This window comes from Ambystoma mexicanum, chromosome 6q, assembly GCF_040938575.1.
Source record: "Ambystoma mexicanum isolate Mex_15411 chromosome 6q, UKY_AmexF1_1, whole genome shotgun sequence".
Lineage (NCBI taxonomy): Eukaryota > Metazoa > Chordata > Amphibia > Caudata > Ambystomatidae > Ambystoma > Ambystoma mexicanum.
The window spans coordinates 879409955-879430901 of NC_090937.1; the positions used below are offsets into that span (position 1 = coordinate 879409955).

At 45.1% G+C, this 20947-nt stretch overlaps 1 protein-coding gene across 4 annotated transcripts in view; it reads left to right on the forward strand.

The window, feature by feature from the left end:
- CLCN3 (chloride voltage-gated channel 3) overlaps positions 1–20947 on the forward strand; it is a 1376048-nt gene that overhangs the window by 813190 nt on the left and 541911 nt on the right. For all 4 annotated transcript variants that reach the window (XM_069631401.1, XM_069631403.1, XM_069631402.1 and 1 more), the window contains one exon: positions 20715–20837. In XM_069631401.1, coding sequence (XP_069487502.1) covers positions 20715–20837 — 123 coding nt within the window. The remainder of the gene's footprint in view (positions 1–20714; positions 20838–20947) is intronic.

The following is a 20947-nucleotide window of genomic DNA, read 5'->3' on the forward strand; positions in this document are numbered from 1 at the left end:
TGGAAGCATGTGCCGTAAGCCTATTTGAAGAAACACATGGGGGGGCACCTTATTTAGAATCAGTACATATATATATAGAAGGGTTCATAATAAAGACTCCTCAGTGGGCCATGTTACTAAAGTCATGATGTGGAATACTGTAAACGGTCCCAATTGGTGTGAGACCAGCCTATGCGTCTAACTTATTACCTATGCTCTTGAGCTCATTGTAGTAATAAGAATGTCTCTGACGCACAGGGATAGAGACTGGTATTGTCAGATTCATGAGGGGAGACTCCTGGGTCTGCCATATGTCGGGGTTAAAGTCAAGGGGTGACATTCTTCATTCAGACCATGGTTTTGGGACTCCAATCTGTGTATCCATCGTGCTTCCTTGGCTAATAAGCTCCTGTTATGTTGGGTGGGTCTTTGACTAGATCAAGTATCCACCACTGGATGTCTTTAGGTGAGTGTTGAAATTCAATATAGTGATTCACCATTGGCACTGAAATGTTTTTGCAATGGATCTTGGAGCGATGTTCAGATATCCGGGTGTTTACAGGTTGTGTGGTTTGTCCTACTTATCTCAGTCCACACAGGCACTCGATGCAATAAACTGCTTGTTTGGTCTTGCAGTTAGTTAAGTTACGTAGTGTCCATGTTCTTTTGGTGAATTAGCTGCCACATGGGAAGTGGCCCGTGATAGTTTGTAAGTTTCATAGGCCTGTTCTGGGAGCCTTCTTAGTAAACTGGGAGTGGACCAATTAAGTTGTGTGCCCTTTTGAAAGCGAAGCGTGGTGATGGTTTGTCCGGTAGACCAGGGGCCAATATTTCGTAATCAGTTTCTTTTTTTTTCTTTTCTTTTTTTTTTTACTTCTTTTTATTAATTTTCAAACAAAGAGACTTGTATCCCCAAACTCCCCCTCCCCACTTGCCCCCCAGGCAGCTTCAGTTGTAACTGTCAAAGATAGACACAGTTCAAATAGTCCAAATAGTCCCCGGCTCCTTGCATTGTCAGCCCCCCCTTTTACCCTTCCCTCCACCAGTGCTCACCCCAGGTCCAATAATTGCAAGCGTTGAGGCCGCCAGCCGATACGAAAGTCGCAGGAGATTGGGAGGAAACACAAGGTTTCCTCCCAATCTCCTGCGAAGGACTGCAGTTTATTATCCTTTGCGTAAGTGGCCCATTCCAGAGACACAATGTCCCAAAGCTTCCGCAGCCAATCCTGAAGAAGAGGGACCTCTCCACTCCTCCACCTCTGAGCTATCACTGTCATAATAGCAGCCAAGACATAGATCACTCTTGCTTTCTCCCGTGTTTGGGGCCCCCACCCGTTGCCCCTCCCACACCCAGAATAATCTTCTCTGGAGACCTACTACTTCCCGGCCCACTTATCTGCTCCTGAGCCCTCTGCACCTCTACCCAGAAGGCACTCCCATCAGATATGCTGTGCCGTACCCTCCATCCCACATCCCCTCCAACACTTCCCTGATGTCGTAGGAAAGATCTCTTTGAGCCTGGCTGGGGTGTCGTGCCAACCGAATAAGATCTTGTACCACATTTCCTGGATCTGGGAGGCTCTCGCTAACTTGGGGATTACCCGCCTCAGATGCTCCCATTCCTCCCGCTCTATTGGTCTACCTAACGTCCGATCCCATCTCTGCATGCACTGCCATGGGGCCCTATCCGGGGTTTCGTCTAGTATCTTATAAAGATTGGAAATAAGACCCTTAGACCCATCGGTCGAGTGCAGAAACTTTTCGAACCTCGTTCTTCCCCTAGTGGCCGCCAGCCTATTTACCGGGTACATAACCCAGTGGCACAGCTGCGCGTACCGGAGCCTCTCCCCCTCCCCCACCCCGTACTCCTTTTTACAGTCTTCAAACAAGAGAATCTACCCCTCTCGGAACATGTCTCCCAGCCACCTACAGCCTCCGTCCTCCCATTGGCGGAAAGCCCCCTCTTCCATTCCCGGAGTAAACTCTCTATTGCGAAAGAGGGGCATGTATGGAGAAGGAAATGTCGTTATCCCATTGCTTTTGACCAATTTGTCCCAGTTCCGAACCATCAGGCCAGTAATGGTGCTCTCATAAATGTGACCAGGGCGCAGCCCCTTCAGAAGCCATAGAACCTCTGCAAGGCTACGGTGTGCCACCGCCCTATCCATCTTCACCCACTGCTTATTTTGAGCGGGCTCCCCCTCACACAGCCATTCCCTCACCACCCTTAATTGGGCCGCCTCATAGTACCGTTGAAAATTCGGAAGCGCTAGACCCCCTTCCCGCCTAGGAGCCAGCAATATTTGCTGGCTAATCCGTGTTTTTTTCCCAGCCCACAGGAAGTTTCTGGTGAGTAGATCCAACTTCTTAAAGAAAACCCGGGGGACCCCCTAAGGAATTGCTTGGAACAGGTACAGCAGGCGGGGTCGTAATCAGTTTCTTAACCTGAAAGGTATGTTGCCCATGTGTGATCATGCATGTCATCTGGTTCTTGGCATCCCTTTCATTGTTCTGGTCTTATGGGGCTAGGAGGACATCTCTATCAGTAAACATGGCCCGTTTTTTAGATCTTGTGAGTAACTTCTTGGGATATCCCCGGGCTTTCAGTTTAGCATCCAAATCTTCTGCATGGTTTTAAAACTCTTCTATGGAGGTGTAGTTCCCCCTGATCCTGAGGTATTGGCTGTATGGTAAGTTCTCAGTAGTGTGTTTAAGGTGGTTGCTGGTAAAGTGTAGTAGTGTTTTCTATCACTTGGTTTGCGATAGAAGCTGCACACAAGCTTCCTGTGTTTGTGTTTGACCACTAAATCTAAAAAGTGAATGCCTGACCTGTTATAGTCCATGGTGAATTGTATATTGGTGTCAGTTATTCAGCATCTTGAGAAAAGACTTGCTGAGTCTTCCCAGATGAGCATGATATCAATGTACGTTTCCAATTTTTCAGCTTATATATGTTCCCGAGAGAAGGGCATTCATTTGCCAAAATGTATTCCTAGGGCTTGGGTCTGGTGCATGTTTCGTATATGGGGTCTCAGGGACATGATGGGGACTGAGTGGTGTATAAGGCAGGGAAATTGGTTTAAATGAAGAAGTGGTTCTTGGCTCCCTTAACATAGAGTGCTAGCAGAGACGACTGACAGAGAGGCATCCGCTTGCTTGCCATTCCGCACCAGCTGATTTGAAGGAGTGTACACCACAAGACTGGACATACCTACCCCCTATTCCTGACCACCAGCAGCAGATGTCGGGAACGGCCCACATATTGTCTATTCAGGAGGAGCACTCCATTTTAAACGCTGGCGCCAACCAACTATTTGCAGTGTGTCTTTCCCCATTGGGATAAAGCAATTGATTTTTTTAAATGGAGGCGTCATCTAACCCGAGCCTTGAAGAAGGCGGCACACATTGCTTAGCACTGCCGAAACGTGATCCCAATGGGGACTAAATGTTCAGGATTGACTAGTCCCCTGCTCATAACTGGATGTGTTCCTGTTTTCACGTCACGTTGGTAGACAACAGACCCTCAAAGTTTTATCCCCCCTGTCACATACCTGATGCGATAGGGGGATAACGCTAAATATAACTTTGGAACTAACCCTCCTTGTTGGAATCGTATGCAATTTATTGTTAAATGTATTTAAGAACAATACCTGAAGTTTAATACTATAAGGGATACACAAGAAATGTTCTAAATCAAGTGATTGTCCTTTTTGTTCATTCTAACTTTCCTGCTCATGGTATCTTACGACTCATGTTAGGAAGCCGGACAGGTAGTTACACTGTTTCTATTTATGTTAATTCTTTCTTTTATGCTCTGAATTTGTTTCTTATTGGTTTGTACTGTTTGAGCTTATGTTCATCACATTGTTTACATTTTAATTGATCACACAGCCTTAGTCTACTGTTAGGATACAGGTTATTGCTGGCAATAAAGTAATAATTACATTGCCTTTAATCGCTATCATTTTTTTGACATATTATTTTGACAAATTCTTTCTCTTGTCTCTTTCTCTATTTCTTCCAAACAAATGTCATATATACAACATGACATATCCAATGTACCTATTCACTTTTAACCATATGGTTACCTACAGTGCAGGTGTGCGGATCGGACCTGATGGCATTATGGACTCGACAACCCATCTTTAGCCAGGACAGTTCATATTGAGAATCTGTCATATTATATATTATAGATTTTCCTTATTTCTCAGTGGTTTACTTAGTTGTTGGTGTCCCTTAATGTAAGAGTCAGGAATTCACCTGCCAAAAGGTCCACGGTTCTCCGGGAGTTCAAGAGGGCGAAGTTAGATTTTTTTATTGCTACAGGAGACACACTGGCAAAAAGGTAAAGAGCCTCGCCTCAGAAACAAGGGATTGGGTGAAGTCTTTGTGGAATCAGGTGCATGCAAAAAGGGCAGAGTTGCGATCCTCGTCCCAGCCCGCCTGGGGTTCTCAGTGGAGCAGATTTTAGGGGACCAAGACGGTCCTTTTGTACCTGTTAAGGGGAAGTTGAACGGGTCTCTCATTATACTGGGGTCTGTGTATTCTCCTAATACGGGCCAATGTGAATTTTGTGATGGTGTCAAAGATGGACTATTTTTTATTTGTGGAAGGGCGATTGGTCCTTTCATTTACTACTCAGCGGTACATAATTCATTCCCGAGAATAGATCTTATTTTAGTGGACACAGAACTGAAGGCACAGGTCCTGGATTCCCAGATGGTCCCAATCTCGTGGTCTGATCATGATATGGTGAGGGTCTCGATGGGATTGAGGTAGCGGCAGGATCCTGTCAGGGGATGGAGATGTTATTATTTTTTGCTTAAAGTCAGAGAGCTGGCACAGACACTACACATGGAGATTATAGAAGACTTTGCCTTTAATGACAATGGGGAGGTGGCGGTTTGGACACTTTGGGAGGGATTTAAGGCATTTAAACAGGGAATGTTGATTTGAACGGGTTCCCATAAGCAGAAAATGAAAAGGGAACAGGCGGAGCTTCTTAGGAAGAAAATGGGTCCGCTTCAACTGTGAGGTGCTCTGGGTACACATCTGATCCCAGCGGAGGTTAGAAAGCTACGACTCTAAAAGGCTAGGTTGAATGCAATCCTTATTCAAGATCCAGAGAAAAAACTATTGTTCTTGAAGAAAAGGTACCACAAAAAGGGGGCTGGGGGAAAAGATTATTGCATGGAGGTAATGGAGGGGGAAGGGGAGAAAAAAGATAGCAGTAGCTGCTATTGGGACCGATGAGGGTGTCACGGTATATGATTCGAGGGGCATTGGGAAGGAATTAGTTAAATACTATGAGAAACTGTACACCTCCGAGTGGGGTGTACAAGACTCAGATTTCTTCCTTTTTGGAGCAGTTGCCTTTCTCGAGCTACAACAGAGAGTTTGGACCTGACTTTTACCGAGGAGGAGGTCACACTAACTATTAAGGGTATGAAGTCTGGGACAGCCCCGTGTGAGGATGTTTTCTCTGACGTTTTCTAAGAAATTCTGTTTAATTTTGGCTCCCTACTTAGTGAGGGCCTTTAATGCATGTTTGGGGGAAGAAGCCTTGCCGACCACCATGAGGATGGCAACAATAGTGACCATATATATAAAGAGGGTAAGGACTTGATGCAATGTTCATCTTACTGGCCTATATCCCTCTTGAACAACGACGTGAAGATCCTGGCGAAGGTCCTGGGGCGTAGGTTGGAGGGGTGCTTACGACCCTGGTTCATGGTGATTAAGTAGGGTTTGTTCTAGGGAGGCAGGTTTCAGATAATATGCGAACAACATTAGAATTCATGCTTCATGTTCAGTTGGCAGACTCCATCGATTATCTGATATCTCTAGATTCAGAAAAAGCCTTTGATGGGGGTGGAATGGCCTTTCATGATGAAGGTCCTGGGAAAGATAGGGTTCGGTACAAACTTCCTTAGGTGGGTTGCAGCACTATATAGTGAGCCTAGGACAAGGGTGCAGATTAATGGAGTGCAAACAGACACCTTTAGATTAACGAGAGGAACGAGTCAGGGATGTCCCCTCTCACCATTGTTATACATGCTGACCATGGAACCATTACCAACCGCTTTACGTGAGAATAAGTATTCAATGTGGAGTGCTCAAGTTTAAATTGTTCCCGTTTGTGGACGATATCTTGGGGTATTTAACTAAGGTGCATTTGTCGATGCCGGCTCTGTTGGAGCGAATCTCAGTGTATGGTCATCTCACGGGTCTTAAAATTAATGTGGAGAAATCATGCATTATGCCCGAAAGGGAGTGTGAGTTTGCCTGGACTCTCGGACCAGATTTCTGGGAATGAGAGTGGAAAAGCATGGGATACAATATTTGGGGATCCGCTTAACGAGAGACCTTAGGGGGCCAAGGACCAGTAATTATGATCCCTTGATGGGACAATTGAAAGAGGGCCAAAAACGGTGGTCCCCATTGATACTTTCTTGGTATGGTAGCATTATCTCCATTAAAATGAATGTACTCCCATGTCTCTTGTACCTCTTCTTGGCCCTGCCGGTGCAGCTCCCGGATAGGTTCTTCATCAAACTGACATGTGAGCTCCGCAAATTTATGTGGCAGAATAAGACGCCCAGGGTGAAGATGGCAACTCTTATGCTCCCAAGGGACTGGCGGACGGGGGGGTTTGGCTTACCTGACCTGTATCTATATTACAAAGCAGTCCAAGTGAGGGTTATGCTTGAGCATATGAGAGAAGATATAAGGACCTACTGGATTTATCTTTAAGATTTGGTAGCCCACTCATTAAAGGTGAGCGATTACCTCTGGGCTCCTGCTTAAAGGGATTCCTGGGAAATTCGGAGATCATCCCACTCTGGGTAACATGGAACAAGTGCAAAGCGAATAATGTGCTCCCCTCGTGGCCTTCACCCATGTTTTATGGTATGTGGCCTCCCGTTTAGTCTTTCGCGCCAGGGATTGAAGTTCTCACAACAGTGGTCGGACCGTGGTCTCGAAAGGGCTGGTCAGTTATTTAAAGAGGGGATTTTTCTGTAATTTGAAGAACTCGGGGCGTCTTCGAGGATGATGGGGGTCTCAATTTTTGACTTCCTTCGAGTGAAAGGTATGTTTTCCGACCCGAAGTGGACGGTGTCCCTGTCCACGGATCTGACCCCATTTGAGAAGGTGTGGATTCCTCGGCCTAGAGAAAGGGCATCCTATCCTAAATGTATAGAGTTTTGAATACATCATGCATGATGGGGAGACAATCACTTAAGAGGTATTGGGTGGAACATGTGAGAGGGAAAATCAGAGGATGAATGGGCGAGGATATTTAAAGTAAGCTTTCATGGGAATCTATTCACCTCCATAATGGAACATAATTACAAAATTCTGCAGGGGTGGCATAGGGATCCCTTGAAGCTTTTGAGAATGTTCGCGGGGGCTTCTCCGCTCTGCCCAAGAAGCTGTGAACAGGTGGGTTCACTCTCACATATTTAGTGGCACTGCCCTAAGGTGCATATTTTTTGGGACAAAGTGTTGAGTTGGATCAAGGACATCACAGGGGTTTATTGGTGTTATAGGGTTGACATATTGTTGTTTTTTAAGGTGATAGGGAAGGAAACAGAATGGAACTAAATAGCTTCTGTATATTTTGGGTTTCATCCACGATCCTACAAATGACTAATTATTGTGGTGGGAGCAGGGGTTGAATGGGGAGGGTTTACGAGGGATGGTTCACGAGGGACGGTTTTGGTTATTATGGCAGATGTAAATGTGTTTCATTCAACAGATTGCAAAAAAAAGCAGGAGAGGGTGGACTCCCCAGATTCTCTCGAGTATCGGGGGGGAATCAATGGAACCACAGCATCCTTTATTGTTAATTCAGCTCCAGCTTTTTTCAAAAGGGGCGATTTATCTTTCTGACCCTCAGGAGTCACCCCAGTTGATATGAGAAAAGCTGGCTGCCTCATACTAGAGGTTGGTAAGGACTGAACCTCCAGCGCGCAACTCTGATTACTCATGTTTCCAGCCTGCTGAGCCTCCGTTTGCTGAGGAAAGAAGGTAGTATTATGCTGACAATCAACAACCTCCACCATAGGCGAAGAACAACCAAATAATCAGAACCAGTTTTTCAGACTAATCAGTTTTACCACGCATTTTGTTCGCTGTTTTAAGCCTTCATCCTCACAGCAAGAAATTATCTCCAGGTCTGCTAGAATTTCCCTGCTTTCTGTCAGAAACATCATGAGAAAGTCATTTAGGAAAGCCTGCTCAGTTTTCTATAGACTCAGTAGACTCTCCTTTTGCTCCTGTTACTCCAATGCTTTAGGCAGTATAGTGTAACGGGGCCTCAAAACCCTGCTCCGCTACGGGCAAGTCTTGGTTATTAAATAAATGAGATTGCATGGATCCAAATTGAAAGATACCAGCCTCCTTTCGGCAGCACACGGCCCGTGGAGTAGAGGCAAACAAGGAGGCGTGAAATTAATCCTGCTCTATAGCACGGGAGGGAGATGAAACAGCGAGCAAGTTTCAAAGCAATGCAGCAGATAAAACCATGGGCGTGCAAGACCGGGGTTGTCCATTACTTCCACATATTTGCTCTGCAGCTATTAACGGCGGTTGCCAACAAACATGCCTGGTCCATGATTCTCAGCGGAGACTGACACCTGGATGCCCCGTTAGAATTCTCAAATGGAAACGCCTTCAGTTTAGGTTTAGATTTCAGAGTTAAAATTTGATTTTTGTAATCTTTGAAGAGAATGACAAATGCGGGACCATGCGATTTCTTAAATAGTATCTGTTCATTTCCTGGTTACACAGTTTGGGAAAAAGAATGGCATACAGTGAGCGGTGCAAAAGTTTACTGATTGGAAAATATCCGTTACACTAATGTAAAATGTAAACTCACTGCCTCTCTTCGTTGGAGGTAAACAGGATTCAAACTCAAGTGCATGTCACCGCCAGCACCACCTACGCCGCTGACCACTGCAGACCACACTCGCCTTACACTCAGATGCGCGCAGGGAGTGTGATTATGTTGGTTCCAAATAGGGCTCCACCCACTCCAGCAAGGAAAGCAATAGCAGACTGAACAGGTTTTTCCAAGTTTTCACTGTTGCAATTCTCAGCAGCAAGGCACCATAGCCACCACAACCCCCACAGACCACGCTCGCCTTACACTCAGTGCCTCTTCAGCTGGTTTTGGGATTGGTTCCACACTGATTTTCGTTTCACCCGTAACTCACCGCTGATGATGTCTCACTGTTTGAAGACTCCGGTGCATATTAATTCACTGCATTGTTTTTTTATCACCCAAATAATTTGCAAGGATCAATTGGAGGTTTACCACAGGGTTTTTTGTCATGATCCTCTCTCACAATTGCTTGGCACAAATATATCTCATGGCATACCATTTTATTTAAAGAACATTTTTTATTACATGACGAAGATCATTAAATTAGGCTGTTGACACAAGTTATTCCTTGCTTCATTGTGTCAACAGATTGACCAATTGCAACACGGATCTGGTCGTCAATAATATGTAATCATTTCCACGTGGACCCAACTTTTGACTCATAATACCTTCTATAGGTACACCTACACACTTAAGCCCTGATGAAGACGTTGAAGGGGTTTGACCGGTATTGCAATTACTGAGTGAATTTCATCAAGGTCCACACACTCCTCATGACGTTGAAACACGTGTCAGCCTCATCTCGGGTGTCAACTACATTCTTTTGCACCTCATGCTGCTGTTTAAGGTGAATCCTATCCATATGTATCATTGTTGGTCTTATCTCGGGTGTCAAACAACCACATTGAAGCACATGTTTTTTGGCCCCTTAGCTTTTGTTTAGGAAGGATGCTATCCCTATGTACACTGTAAAGAACCAGAGGGTGTCTCTCCCTAGGGATCTCTCTCTCAGGTGGCCAAGGCACAGCCATCGTCTTTGGATCCAGACCCTGGGGTGGGCCAGTGTGGGAGGATCACTTGGGAGAGGGTTCTTCAGTGGGTGGGAGTGGGACACCTGACAGTGAGATGCGGTATACCCCCCTGAACACCTTCACCCCATCCTACCAGGTAGGATACATGAGAATGTTGTAACCCCCCCCTTCCCTACATGAACATTTTCACACATACTCATAACCAAGCAATACACCTGACATGTCTCACTGTTATGGTCAGGCAATGTTAGGCAATTACTTTTGACAACTCACACCTGACTTCCATTAAGCTTCCCTACACGGATAAAAGGCAGAGCATGAGAGCACACTTGGAGCATGGCAAAACACTCAAAGGAGCAGCGTTTTCCAGGCAGTGGCTGAACGAGGAGTGAAATACGGCAAATCGAAAAGGGAGAACGAGGAGGGAGATGCCCTTGACCTTGTCAGTGAGAAACTGTTACTTTCCAGAAGGCTACAGATTAAAAGGCGCAAGGGCAGTAAGCAGGCTGAAGAATCCTGTATTATGTGTCGGAGATACCTGACGCCCTCCTGCATGGCTGGCATAATCAGGGAGGAGCAGAAGCTGCCATGGTACCGTCCTTGGCTCCAGGATCAAAGCAGCGCCAGAGAAATCAACACAGCCGGTGAGTTGGGGAGACCGTTACAAGACTGGTCTGTGATGAAGATGAGGTTGCAAGCGGCAACATTGTACTAAGAGCGAAGAATATTAACACGTGTGATGAAAGACGCGAGTTAAGCTCAATTGCCGATGGATGCTTGAACTTTAATATGAATCGGAGAAAGTACGATACAAAGTAACAGTGGTCTGGCATAGCAGGTGTGCTCAATCGAAGTTCTCTGTTTGAAGTATCCAGCCAAGAAGTGGCAGAAGTGAAAGTAAAGTTTAAAGGTGAAACTTATGAATAAAGTGAATTGAAGTGGTCATGCAACGGTTTAAGCAAAATCGCACAGTCGAAAGTCTAAGATTTTTGATAACGAGTGAAAAACGAGAACAGTGAGATTACAAGGTCCGAGACCGACGGAGGGAGACCTGTGATGAACAGTAAACCCGATAACTTGTGAATGTGAAAAACCTGATAAAGGAATTTTGGCATTTGTTTGTTAATCCAGGCACTCTGCAAATAAGAGACTTTTATTGGGAAAGAGACTTTGGTGCAGATATCTATGTTATGAACTGCATCCTCGTGCTAGAGAAGCCAGAGTGTGTGCGAAGCTCTAGTGTGCCACCTTGTCCTATGCTAAAAACGTGGGGAAGGGAAGCTAACTGCTCAACTATCCTGTCGTATTGTTTCTTGAACACTTTTCCTTTGCATGCATCATTTTCCCACACTATTTGTTTTTCGAGGTAAGATTTGGCATTAGGTTTTTTAGAACAGGCCCTTTTATTTTGACAGAGACTCCACTAGGACTGCGTTATTATTTGATGGTCTTAGCTTGCTGCCATTCTTAGATTTAGGGTTAGATAGGCGTCCAACCAAACCATTAAAGTTCAATAAAAACCCTTGAACTGTGATCACGTGTGTCTGTCTTCACTTTTTGATACCATGCCTTCCTTACAACACTTGTCGAATCATCAAGCATTGGGGGTGACTTAAATGCTATACACAAGCTGTTTATGTTCACTATACAACACTTACGATCGTTGTTGGGTGTGCTTGTCTAAATTTTGAATTGTGCCACGAAGCAGAGCGTAGCATTTTGGATTCAGAGTTGTGCCTCCATACACAATATAATGTCTTGGGTTTAGCAATAATTAATGTTTTTGCACAATTGTATGCCAGGTTCCTTCTCGATAAATGTATGGTGTAAAAGTGGCCTGCAGTGAGTATTCTCATGTTTTGAATTTGTGTAGAACACTCTACTCACTGCGTTTTAGGGTTTACACCAATCTCTTTTGAGACCCAAACATGAGTGGACAGTTGAGAAACTCTCCTGACAAAAAATCATGGCCATTTTCATATTGAGTTCAAGATCATGTAAACATGTGAAATAAATGGTATTAAGTCTAGTATAAGCTCCAAATATATAGAAAAATTAGAATTTGGGAAAATTGGCAAAATACCAATAACTTGGAACCAGGGTGCAGTCTTACCTTACCCTGGGGACGCTGCAACAATTCAGATGAATCTGATCCCTGTCAATCCCCATCAGCTCTACTCCATGTAGCTCTTGCTTTACCAGGCCGTCGTTATAGTCTGTTTTACGACTCCCAAGGGATTTAATCGGGCCTTCTGTTAATCATGTGATGATAAATAGCAGTCAGTCTTGTCTTTCTTCTTTTGCAATGTCAATCTGTTACATTGCATGGGTTCATAGTTTCTTGTGCCATACTTCCCGTGTCCATCCACATGACACTTGAGACCGGTACAATTAGGTCTTCTGCATACTTAATAATCGACAATGTTTCTCTGGGATAGGATGCTTCGTTCTGCTATTCTTCTACATTCTTTTATAGCTTGAGTATTATCGCAGATATTTTCCCATCTAACTACAAACAAGGTATCACTTAATTGCCCAATGTAATGTTGAAAAATATAGTGGATACAAAATGTTATTCAGTTTTGATAGTTCATCAGATCACAGTTTGTTCTTTCCCATTACTACTTCTGAAGTCCCTCTACTTTAAAATGGAACATTGGACTTTAAGAAATGTGTACGTGGAACATGGTTTCAGCTGTAAAACAAACACTTTCTGTAAGGGTTTGCTGTTTAAGAATAAAATGCTTTTTCGGCACAAACTATGTCTTTTGATGAAGTGATTTACACTTTAATTGTATATTGATGGTACAAACAAAGCCATGTTTCGCATTGTGAATTGAAATAGCACAGGAAGATCAAGATAATGTGTGTGTGTTCAGATCTGAATGTTACTCTGTGAAACAGAGCAGAGAGCTTGAATCCAATACTACTGAGCTTTAACTGGGAGTGCAAGCCGTTCAAACCCAGCTTATGTGAAATGTGACCACCCATATCCATATATGGTGGCCTCAATACCTTCAACACTCTTCCTAAATATCTTCCTTCTCGAGCTCTTCGCTTATCCGCCTCCAACTCCTTCAGGCTCAGTCGCTTCTCAAAGCAACGAGTTGGTGGTAGATCTCTCTTCGGCTGGGGCCTCCCTCTGGAACAGCCTCGCTGCCTCTATGAAACTTAAGGAGAATCATCTCCGGTTCCAGAAGCACCTCAAAATCTTTCTCTTTGCTTCTGCTTTTTCTCCTCCTCTCCCCTGCTGACTTCCTGGCTGACACTGAAACTGCACTGGTTACCTGGCCACCCTCTGATCTCGGGCCCAGGTCCCCTCCCCTGCCAGTCACATTTCTGCACTGCCTTCCTGGCAACCCCTGCACTTCGGGACTGTTTTCTGTATCCCTACAGTCCCACCACCACCACTTAACACCTGATGTCTGCACTTACCCTTGCACTTGCCACCTGCTGGCTGTACTTTTATTTTTGTTATTTATTTTATTATTCTATGTACTGCACTGTCCCCTCCCCCCTCCTGCACTTTCCTCCTTCCCCTTCCCACGCACTTGCACGATCTGAATGACACTTGGCCTAGTAGCATAGTTGTCTGTCTTCCCTCTGTTCCCCCTCCCTTGCCTCGTCCCGCCTTGAAACACTTCTGTATAGGTGTGTTATAAATGCCATATCATATATCATATCCATCACTTGAAGGAATTTCTATCCGCCTGCTATTCCTGTTCTGTTGCCTTTTTGTACAGTGGTAAGAGAGGCTAATGGCAGCCACAATATCCTGGCATGATACTATTAAGTGGAGTGTCTAGTAGTGTTATGTCAGAATCAGTAGACGTACAAAGAGGCATGATTTTAATTCGTTTTGTTCTCTCTTCAGACTCAAAAGACCTAATCTTTCCCCACGTATTTGATACTAAGCCCAAATCTACACAAATGATGGTCAAAAAGGGTGATTGTCAGGGTGTCAAGATGTCTAATGACACAAATGAAGCCCTCTGTCAGAAATCCTATTCTAACCTACTTTCTCTCCCTACTACTCAAATGAAACCATTGGGCCTTGCCCAATAACGGATGGCTGCTGAACCCCACCTCTGTGTTTCTTTACCATAGGCCTATGCTTACGTTCATAGTCCCAGAAATATAGTTCACATATTGCTGGAGTGCCGTCCCAGGGCTCCAGCTATGTCTCGTTGGTTTCTCTTTCGATTGGTGCCTCTTGGTCTGATTTTCCTGTTTTGTTCCCTTCACCCCCAATCTGGGTTTTTTCAGTCTTTCTCCCTACTCTGGGATCACTAATTTCTCTCCCTACACTGGGGCTTGTTTCATTCTCTCTTCCCTACTCTGGAGGGTCTCTCTTTCTCCCCACCCTGAGGTTTCTCTGCCTTGCTGTGCTGCCCACCTCCCATGCTGCTGAAGCCACCATATACACGCTTGTAATGTGCAGTGCTCCTCTGGGTGGGGGAAGGGCGGTTGCAGTCAGTCCAGCGTTCTTCTCTGCAGAGCCACTTGCTCAACTGGACTCTGCTTCGCTTGGTGCCCCCTTCTTTCCTTGTCTCTCTGAGGACCGATGGACAGCTCCTCCTCGGGGCCTGTCCTCTGAAGTTCTGCTCCTCCTCGCGTTGCAGTGCCGGGCAGTCGGGGTAATGGTCTGCAAGGATTATCTGCACTCGCCAAGTCCACACTGTGATGCTGGATTCCTTGTTTTGCGGTCTCGCACTCCTACGGGCCCGCCGCCTGTGTGTGCCAGAACGGACTTGAACTCGGAAGAATCTGCAGATTTTCTGTTCTGATTGGCTCTTTGGAGGACGTGCCTCTGTTAGGGAGAATTCTCTGTTTAGGCTGAATTTCCTAACCTAGTGAGTCCCCCAGCAGCTTTGCTGGATTTTTGGGCTTTCTTTTTTTCTCCTGCCAAGAGTGAGACTCTTTTACCCTCATTCTTGGACATGATTTGAGTGTGTCTCTTTGACTCTAGATGTGTTTAATGGGCTATGGGGTCTTTTGCTCCATAGGGCTTCATGTGTTTTTGTGATGTGTGTTACACAGCACCCTCAGTGCAGTAACACAGGGGTGTCATAGTGACCCCCCAGTATAGACTCCATACCCTGGGACTGACTGCTGTCTCCCAGGGCATGTAAAGTCACCATTGACTTTACTAGTCTCAAATTCTGAACAGAACCAGTACAAAGCATCATATTGTGGACGTACTGGCCAGGGCAATTCGATTGCCCTGGGCCTATTAGTCGAGGGGGCACGTCTCCGTCCCCCCTGATCGAGTTTTGGCTGGTGGCAGTGGATACTACTTTTTATATTCGACCGCGAATATATCCCTATGGCATTTCCCATTGTTCGAGGCTACCAACTTTAATTATTTAATTCCTATAGCCTCGAACATACCGCCAGTTTATTTATTTAATATTAATTCTCCGGTTGGTATTTTTTTTGCCAGAACTCGGTTCTAAAATGGCGTTTGTGTTCGCTTCTGTGACTCCAACCCAAGTTGAGCTCTTCGTTCCATTTTTTGGCGGGCTTCTCCACAGAAGCCCTCCAAAGTGGTGCCACTCTGTCTGGGGTACTTAGGAGGGGTGGAGGGGGATTTAGGCACCCTGGACTGAGTTGCCTAGGCAACTCAAGTCGCACTCCGTCCTGATTGGCCCAAGTGGTGAGCTGGCCGGCTCACCACTTAGCATGTTTGAGTGACGGCTATGCTGAGTAAATGGGGGGTTTCTGCATAAAAGTAGGGCTTCGGGGACTGGAACTTTAGAAGTCGCCACAGGACCTAAGAATCCGACGAGGGAGAAGCTGAGCCGACCTGCTACGACGACACCACCGGTGGAGCCCTGCTGAACCGTCTCACCACTTTTCCCAACGACAGAGGAGATCTCCAGCCCGGAGAGTCTTCTTCCTTCGACTGGTGGGGATAACCAGTCTGCTTCCTTTTTCGCTTCCTGGAGCATCTCGTGGCCGCCTTGCCTGTGTCAAGCACCCCGGCAACCGGAATACCACGTTTTAACACTAACGCGAATCAAAGGGTAGTACCTTTAACCGGAAAACTCTGCGGCTGGTTTCTTCCCTGGCAGTGCAATGACTTTCATCTTTCCTCCACGTCGAGATCTTCTCTTCCTCTGGACGAAGCCGCGACTTGAACCCGCTGCCAGGAACAACTGCCCCCGCTGGAGGATCCTTTCCACATAAGGTACCGTGTTCCGCCTGGCTTCCCTTGCAACCGACTGTACGGGGTAGATTTAGCCCCCGGCTTTCGACCCTGGGTTAGCCTGGGACACCCTGGCTAAACTTTTCTGAAACCTAACTAAAACCTTTCTGAACTCCCTGCAAGACTTTTTTACGCCTGTTGTCATTGTGTGATCTTGGGTGCATTTGTGCCCTGCTCTCTCCAAGAGTGGGCCCGGCCTATGGACTTTGGCTCACAAGTAACTTTTGACTTTCCTGCCTTGCTTAAGAGTTCCTAAGTATTAGTGTGGTGTATTTTCCTACATTCTGCCTTTTTCCCTCCCTTTTTCGTTAACTTATTGGAGTGCCATCTATAGTTAAGCGCTCACCTCTGGCTGGAAATAAGTGGTGTTAACTAAGACTTGTCTGATAAGGAAGAAGGGATGTATATATAATAATAGTAGCTGTGTTTAGAGTGATTTACCATAATAGTGCTGGAGTCTTTCAATAAGTGTGTTTTTAAATAAATAATGATATACCTTGATACCAAAGCTTTGGTCAGTGTTTGCTTGTGCTATTGTATCTGAGTACCTATTGTGTATACTTTGCATACTGCCTAACTCTTCTTGAGGGAAGTCTGACTGCTCAGCCACAGCTACCAGGTAAATCTGGGTGGTGCAGACTACTACCAAGTGGGTTTACTGCCAACACCTGTAGTCCTAAATCTTTTGCAGTGGTCCCCAAGGGAACTGCACAGGTTTCTGCCTAACAGCCTCAAGGAGGCCGTTCTTTCTGTCTTTCTCATAAGGACTGAGTAAAGTTTGGGTCATAAGCACAGCCGGCCATCAAAGGGGTCATAGGAATGTTATACACCTTAGTTCTGTAAGTGTCTGGAGGAGAGGGATGGTGACTTAAATCCTTATCTGGGGGTACTGCTGTTCCTAAGGGTGAGTCCCATCCAGAGGGATCCCACTTACCATGTCCCCTAGGAGGTGTTTAACGTAGCAGGCTCGTCCCTAATAGTCCCAAAGGGATAGTTCCCTGTTGGGGAGAGGCGGCTAACTCCTTGGATTCATCATATTGGGCTGTATACCTTTCTATTGTTTCCTACGTTACAAGCTCCTTTCCACCACAAAATTGTTTGGTGTACAGCTGATCCTTTATGTCAGGCAGGTTCAACTGTACTAACCTCACGGGGGCATCCCTTAACTTGAGGTAATTATATCTGGAAATACTCAGCATCATCCCCCACCTTCAATGGTCCTACGGGTTATTAATCTTGTCATTAAAACCTCACTGGTACCACTGCCCCATCAGGTTTGCTAATAAAGATCAAGGGTTCTGGCAGTGTACTGTTTAAGGACTTTCTCCGCCTTGGAATGTCCTCTACTAGAGCAGAGGCCTGACTCCTCTTGCTGGAACAAGAAACCAACTTAGTCGAAATCAAAATGGAAAATGTCCAAGCCAGTCTTCTGCAAAGCGTGAAAACAAAATGCAGTCGTTATGGATTTATACCCACCGAAAATTACCTGTGCCCTGTCATGTGCCTACCTCTTTTAGCATTTGTGTACATATGTCGCAAGCGTACATTTGTTTTCTTATAACACTCTTCATGTCAGACTCTAGCCTCTAAACGTGCAACCAGGTATTGAAGCTGTGCCACCTGGCGCTCTTTTGTTTCGGAGACAAACACATTGCCTCTTAGCTATCCTCCCATCCCTTGAGCAGCCAAGAGAACTACCAACTTGCTGAAAGGCGTCTGATTGACCCCTGGTGTACCTCCGCTCTCCCTGTGGTCCATGTCCACTAACTTGCCTTCTTACAAGGATCTGCAATAGACTGAGTTGTGGGGTACGGGACCTTGGAAAGCCCCATCTATATCAGACCAAGAGGAGAAAGGGTCAGCCTAAAATCTGCAGCGCCAGGAAATGTATTTGAACTGATGCACTTGCTGCAGAGGACGGGGGGCCTACTTAACTGCATCTGGCAAAAGAGACATTTAGCATGGTGAGGTTCCGTGAGAAGAAGGGACGTAATCCTGTTAAGGAGCAAATCATCTTGATGTGTATTTGTATTTGTATTTATTTGTTTATATAGCGCTTTACACCAAAACGCTGCACAATTAAACAACATGGTACATAAAACATGAAACAATATAACGGTAGAAGCAAATTACAGTTATGAATCAGTCAACAAAACAATAAGAAGAGCAACTAAACTGAGGGGAATAGGGACAGTAGTGCAGTAGGTCTGTGAGGGAGACGTGGGGAGGAGGAGGAGGAGGAGAGAAGGGGGAAGGGTGAGAGTGGGGTGGTCGGGGAGTGGAGGGGAGGTATCAGGGGAGAAGAAAGGAAGGAGAGGGAGCAAGAAGGGGAGGGGTTTCAAGGCGGGGGGTAGAGAAGCAGAGATTTAAGGGAGGGAGGTGCAGAATGAGAAGAAGGTAGGAATAGAACGGATTGAGAGAGGTAGGGAGTTCCAGTGCAGAGGAGCTAGGAGATGGAAGGTGCGGAAACGGGAAGGGGCACAAGGGGACGGAGGTACAGTGAGAAGGAAGTGCTCAGCTGAACAAAGGGGGCAGGAGGGAGTGTAGAAAGAGAGGAGGGAGGAGAGGTAAGGGGGAGCAAGACCATGGAGAGATTTGAAGACAAGGCAGAGAAAGTTTGAGGGTCCCAACCTTTTACCATAACCCCATAATAAAAGATAATGAGCCATGATGCCCGTTTTTGGCTTCCTTCTTGATCCCAGATGGTACCATTTGACAGACAGCATGGTTGGTCCATTACAAAAAAAATGACATTAATACTTTTTTATATTTTGAAAGACTCGACCGAGGATTTCAGCCTGGATGTGTCTGTTTGGAACTGGGAGTTGGGTTTTATCCCACACTCTGCTGTCATTCGCTTAGTCTCCTCGTGCTACGAGCTTTTAAATAAATGGAGCCTGGGTTTGCAAAAACCCCTGGGTTTTGGGGAGGAGTAGACAACAGTTCCGTTCTAGTGTTTAAAAGCGTGACTTTGCCATCCTACACCAGGCAATTGGGGTGAAGCATATTTAAACCTTCAATTAAAGGCTTGCAACTTCAGGGACCATTACGTTTCCAAAACACAATTTCTCTTCTCACTCTGGGGAAAGGTACAGTGAATCATTTGTACTAGTGCTTGAAGTTACATAAGTAGTTTTAGCAGAAAGGGCACTTTTTCTCGCTTTCTATTGCCGTCAGTAGTAATTGTTTCTTCCTTGTTTGTTGTGTGAATATTCTAGTACAGTATGTCTTATAGGGTAAATGCAGGTATTTGACCCTCATGCTCTGGGCAAGCAATATTTGGTTTTTATGTGCTTGCCAACAGCCAGGTTTTCTATTTGAGCGTGGGAGGAGGATTCAAACCTGTGAAATAATAGCTGGTATTATTTCACGCTCTGAAACACCTATGTATGAGTTCGAAATAAATAAAATATCATATCATATCATACCGCTCGCCTCTGTGGTGCTAATATTATCACTTTAAGCTCCCAAGAAGCAAAAGCATTCTTGAAATATTGTTCCCTGACTATCAGTTGAACGAAAGGTACTGCAGACACTAGCTTACTATGGTTGAAAATGAAAAGTCCAGAACTTGCAACTTTGTGTCACAATGACCTGGAGCCATGTGGCCATCCTAGGTGTGGAAGCAAACTGTCTACCAGCATTTTTTATACTGTGCAGCATGGTTGTAAGGAAGGGATTAGGGGGGGCCTAGACAACCCCAGGAGTCAGCTGAGCTGATGAGTGGCATGGTGTACAATAAATCTCTCAACTGCAATTGTAAGAATCTTAGGGATCCAGGGACAGGGCCAACCTGTGATCGGCAGGACCCTTATGGGGGGCACTTGTTGGTGTACATAATCAATTCACAGAATGCTCCTATCTTTGCCTGTATATAAACTATGTGAGACTATTGAAGGCAATTTAGTGATAACAATATTTGATTGTAGACATTTGATTTTAGCAGGTTTCTTTCCAAGTTGTTTTGTGTTCACATTTTGTGGAACTAAATATTTTGTCGGATAAAGAGCCCTACAGGATTTTTGATTTTCTAGATTCTGCGCTTTTACCACAAGCACATGCTCATCTCGTCCTCCCTGGCACAGTAGAAGCCTTGCTGTTTATCTCTGACAACTGTGTATATAACTAAAATGTATCTGAAACACCCCTATGAAAATAGTGACGGCGCTCATCATAGGGGTATCTCATGCATCTTTGTTTTTCTGCTCTGAAAGTTTTTGTTTTTACTTGATATACAGTTTAACAGTTGGTATATGGCAGTACAGGCTTTCGTCCGGGATCTGGGACTATTGTGTTCCTTAAAAGGGTATTTTTTTTATTTCATGGAGTGCCTGTTGCACTAAGCTTTTAATTTTGGATATGTGCTATGGCGTAATAAAATGGCTTCCTTTTGTCATCCATTTTTTACAATATTCGAGACCTTGCATATTCCAGAATCGCTAACAGATATGCTGGACTGTCCTTACTAGTATGATAATTTACAGGCCACTTTGAATTAATAAATGTTTTTTTTTACATTTGATCTTAACACGCATACTTGTTTTCCATGTCAACATAATGGTAGCTTGAACCTAACAATTTATAATAAATGTAATGTTTGTTCTTTTAGGGGCCAGGTTCCTACATCATGAACTATATTGTATACATTTTCTGGGCCTTGAGCTTTGCCTTCCTGGCCGTCTCCCTGGTGAAGGTGTTTGCCCCTTACGCATGCGGTTCAGGAATTCCTGAGGTACGTGTTCAAATTTGTATTGACAAATATATTTTTTTAAAGGCTTTATAAATGCCACAACTGTTATATTTTGACAGTGTTCCCACAAGCAGCGTACGCAGTAAAGAAAT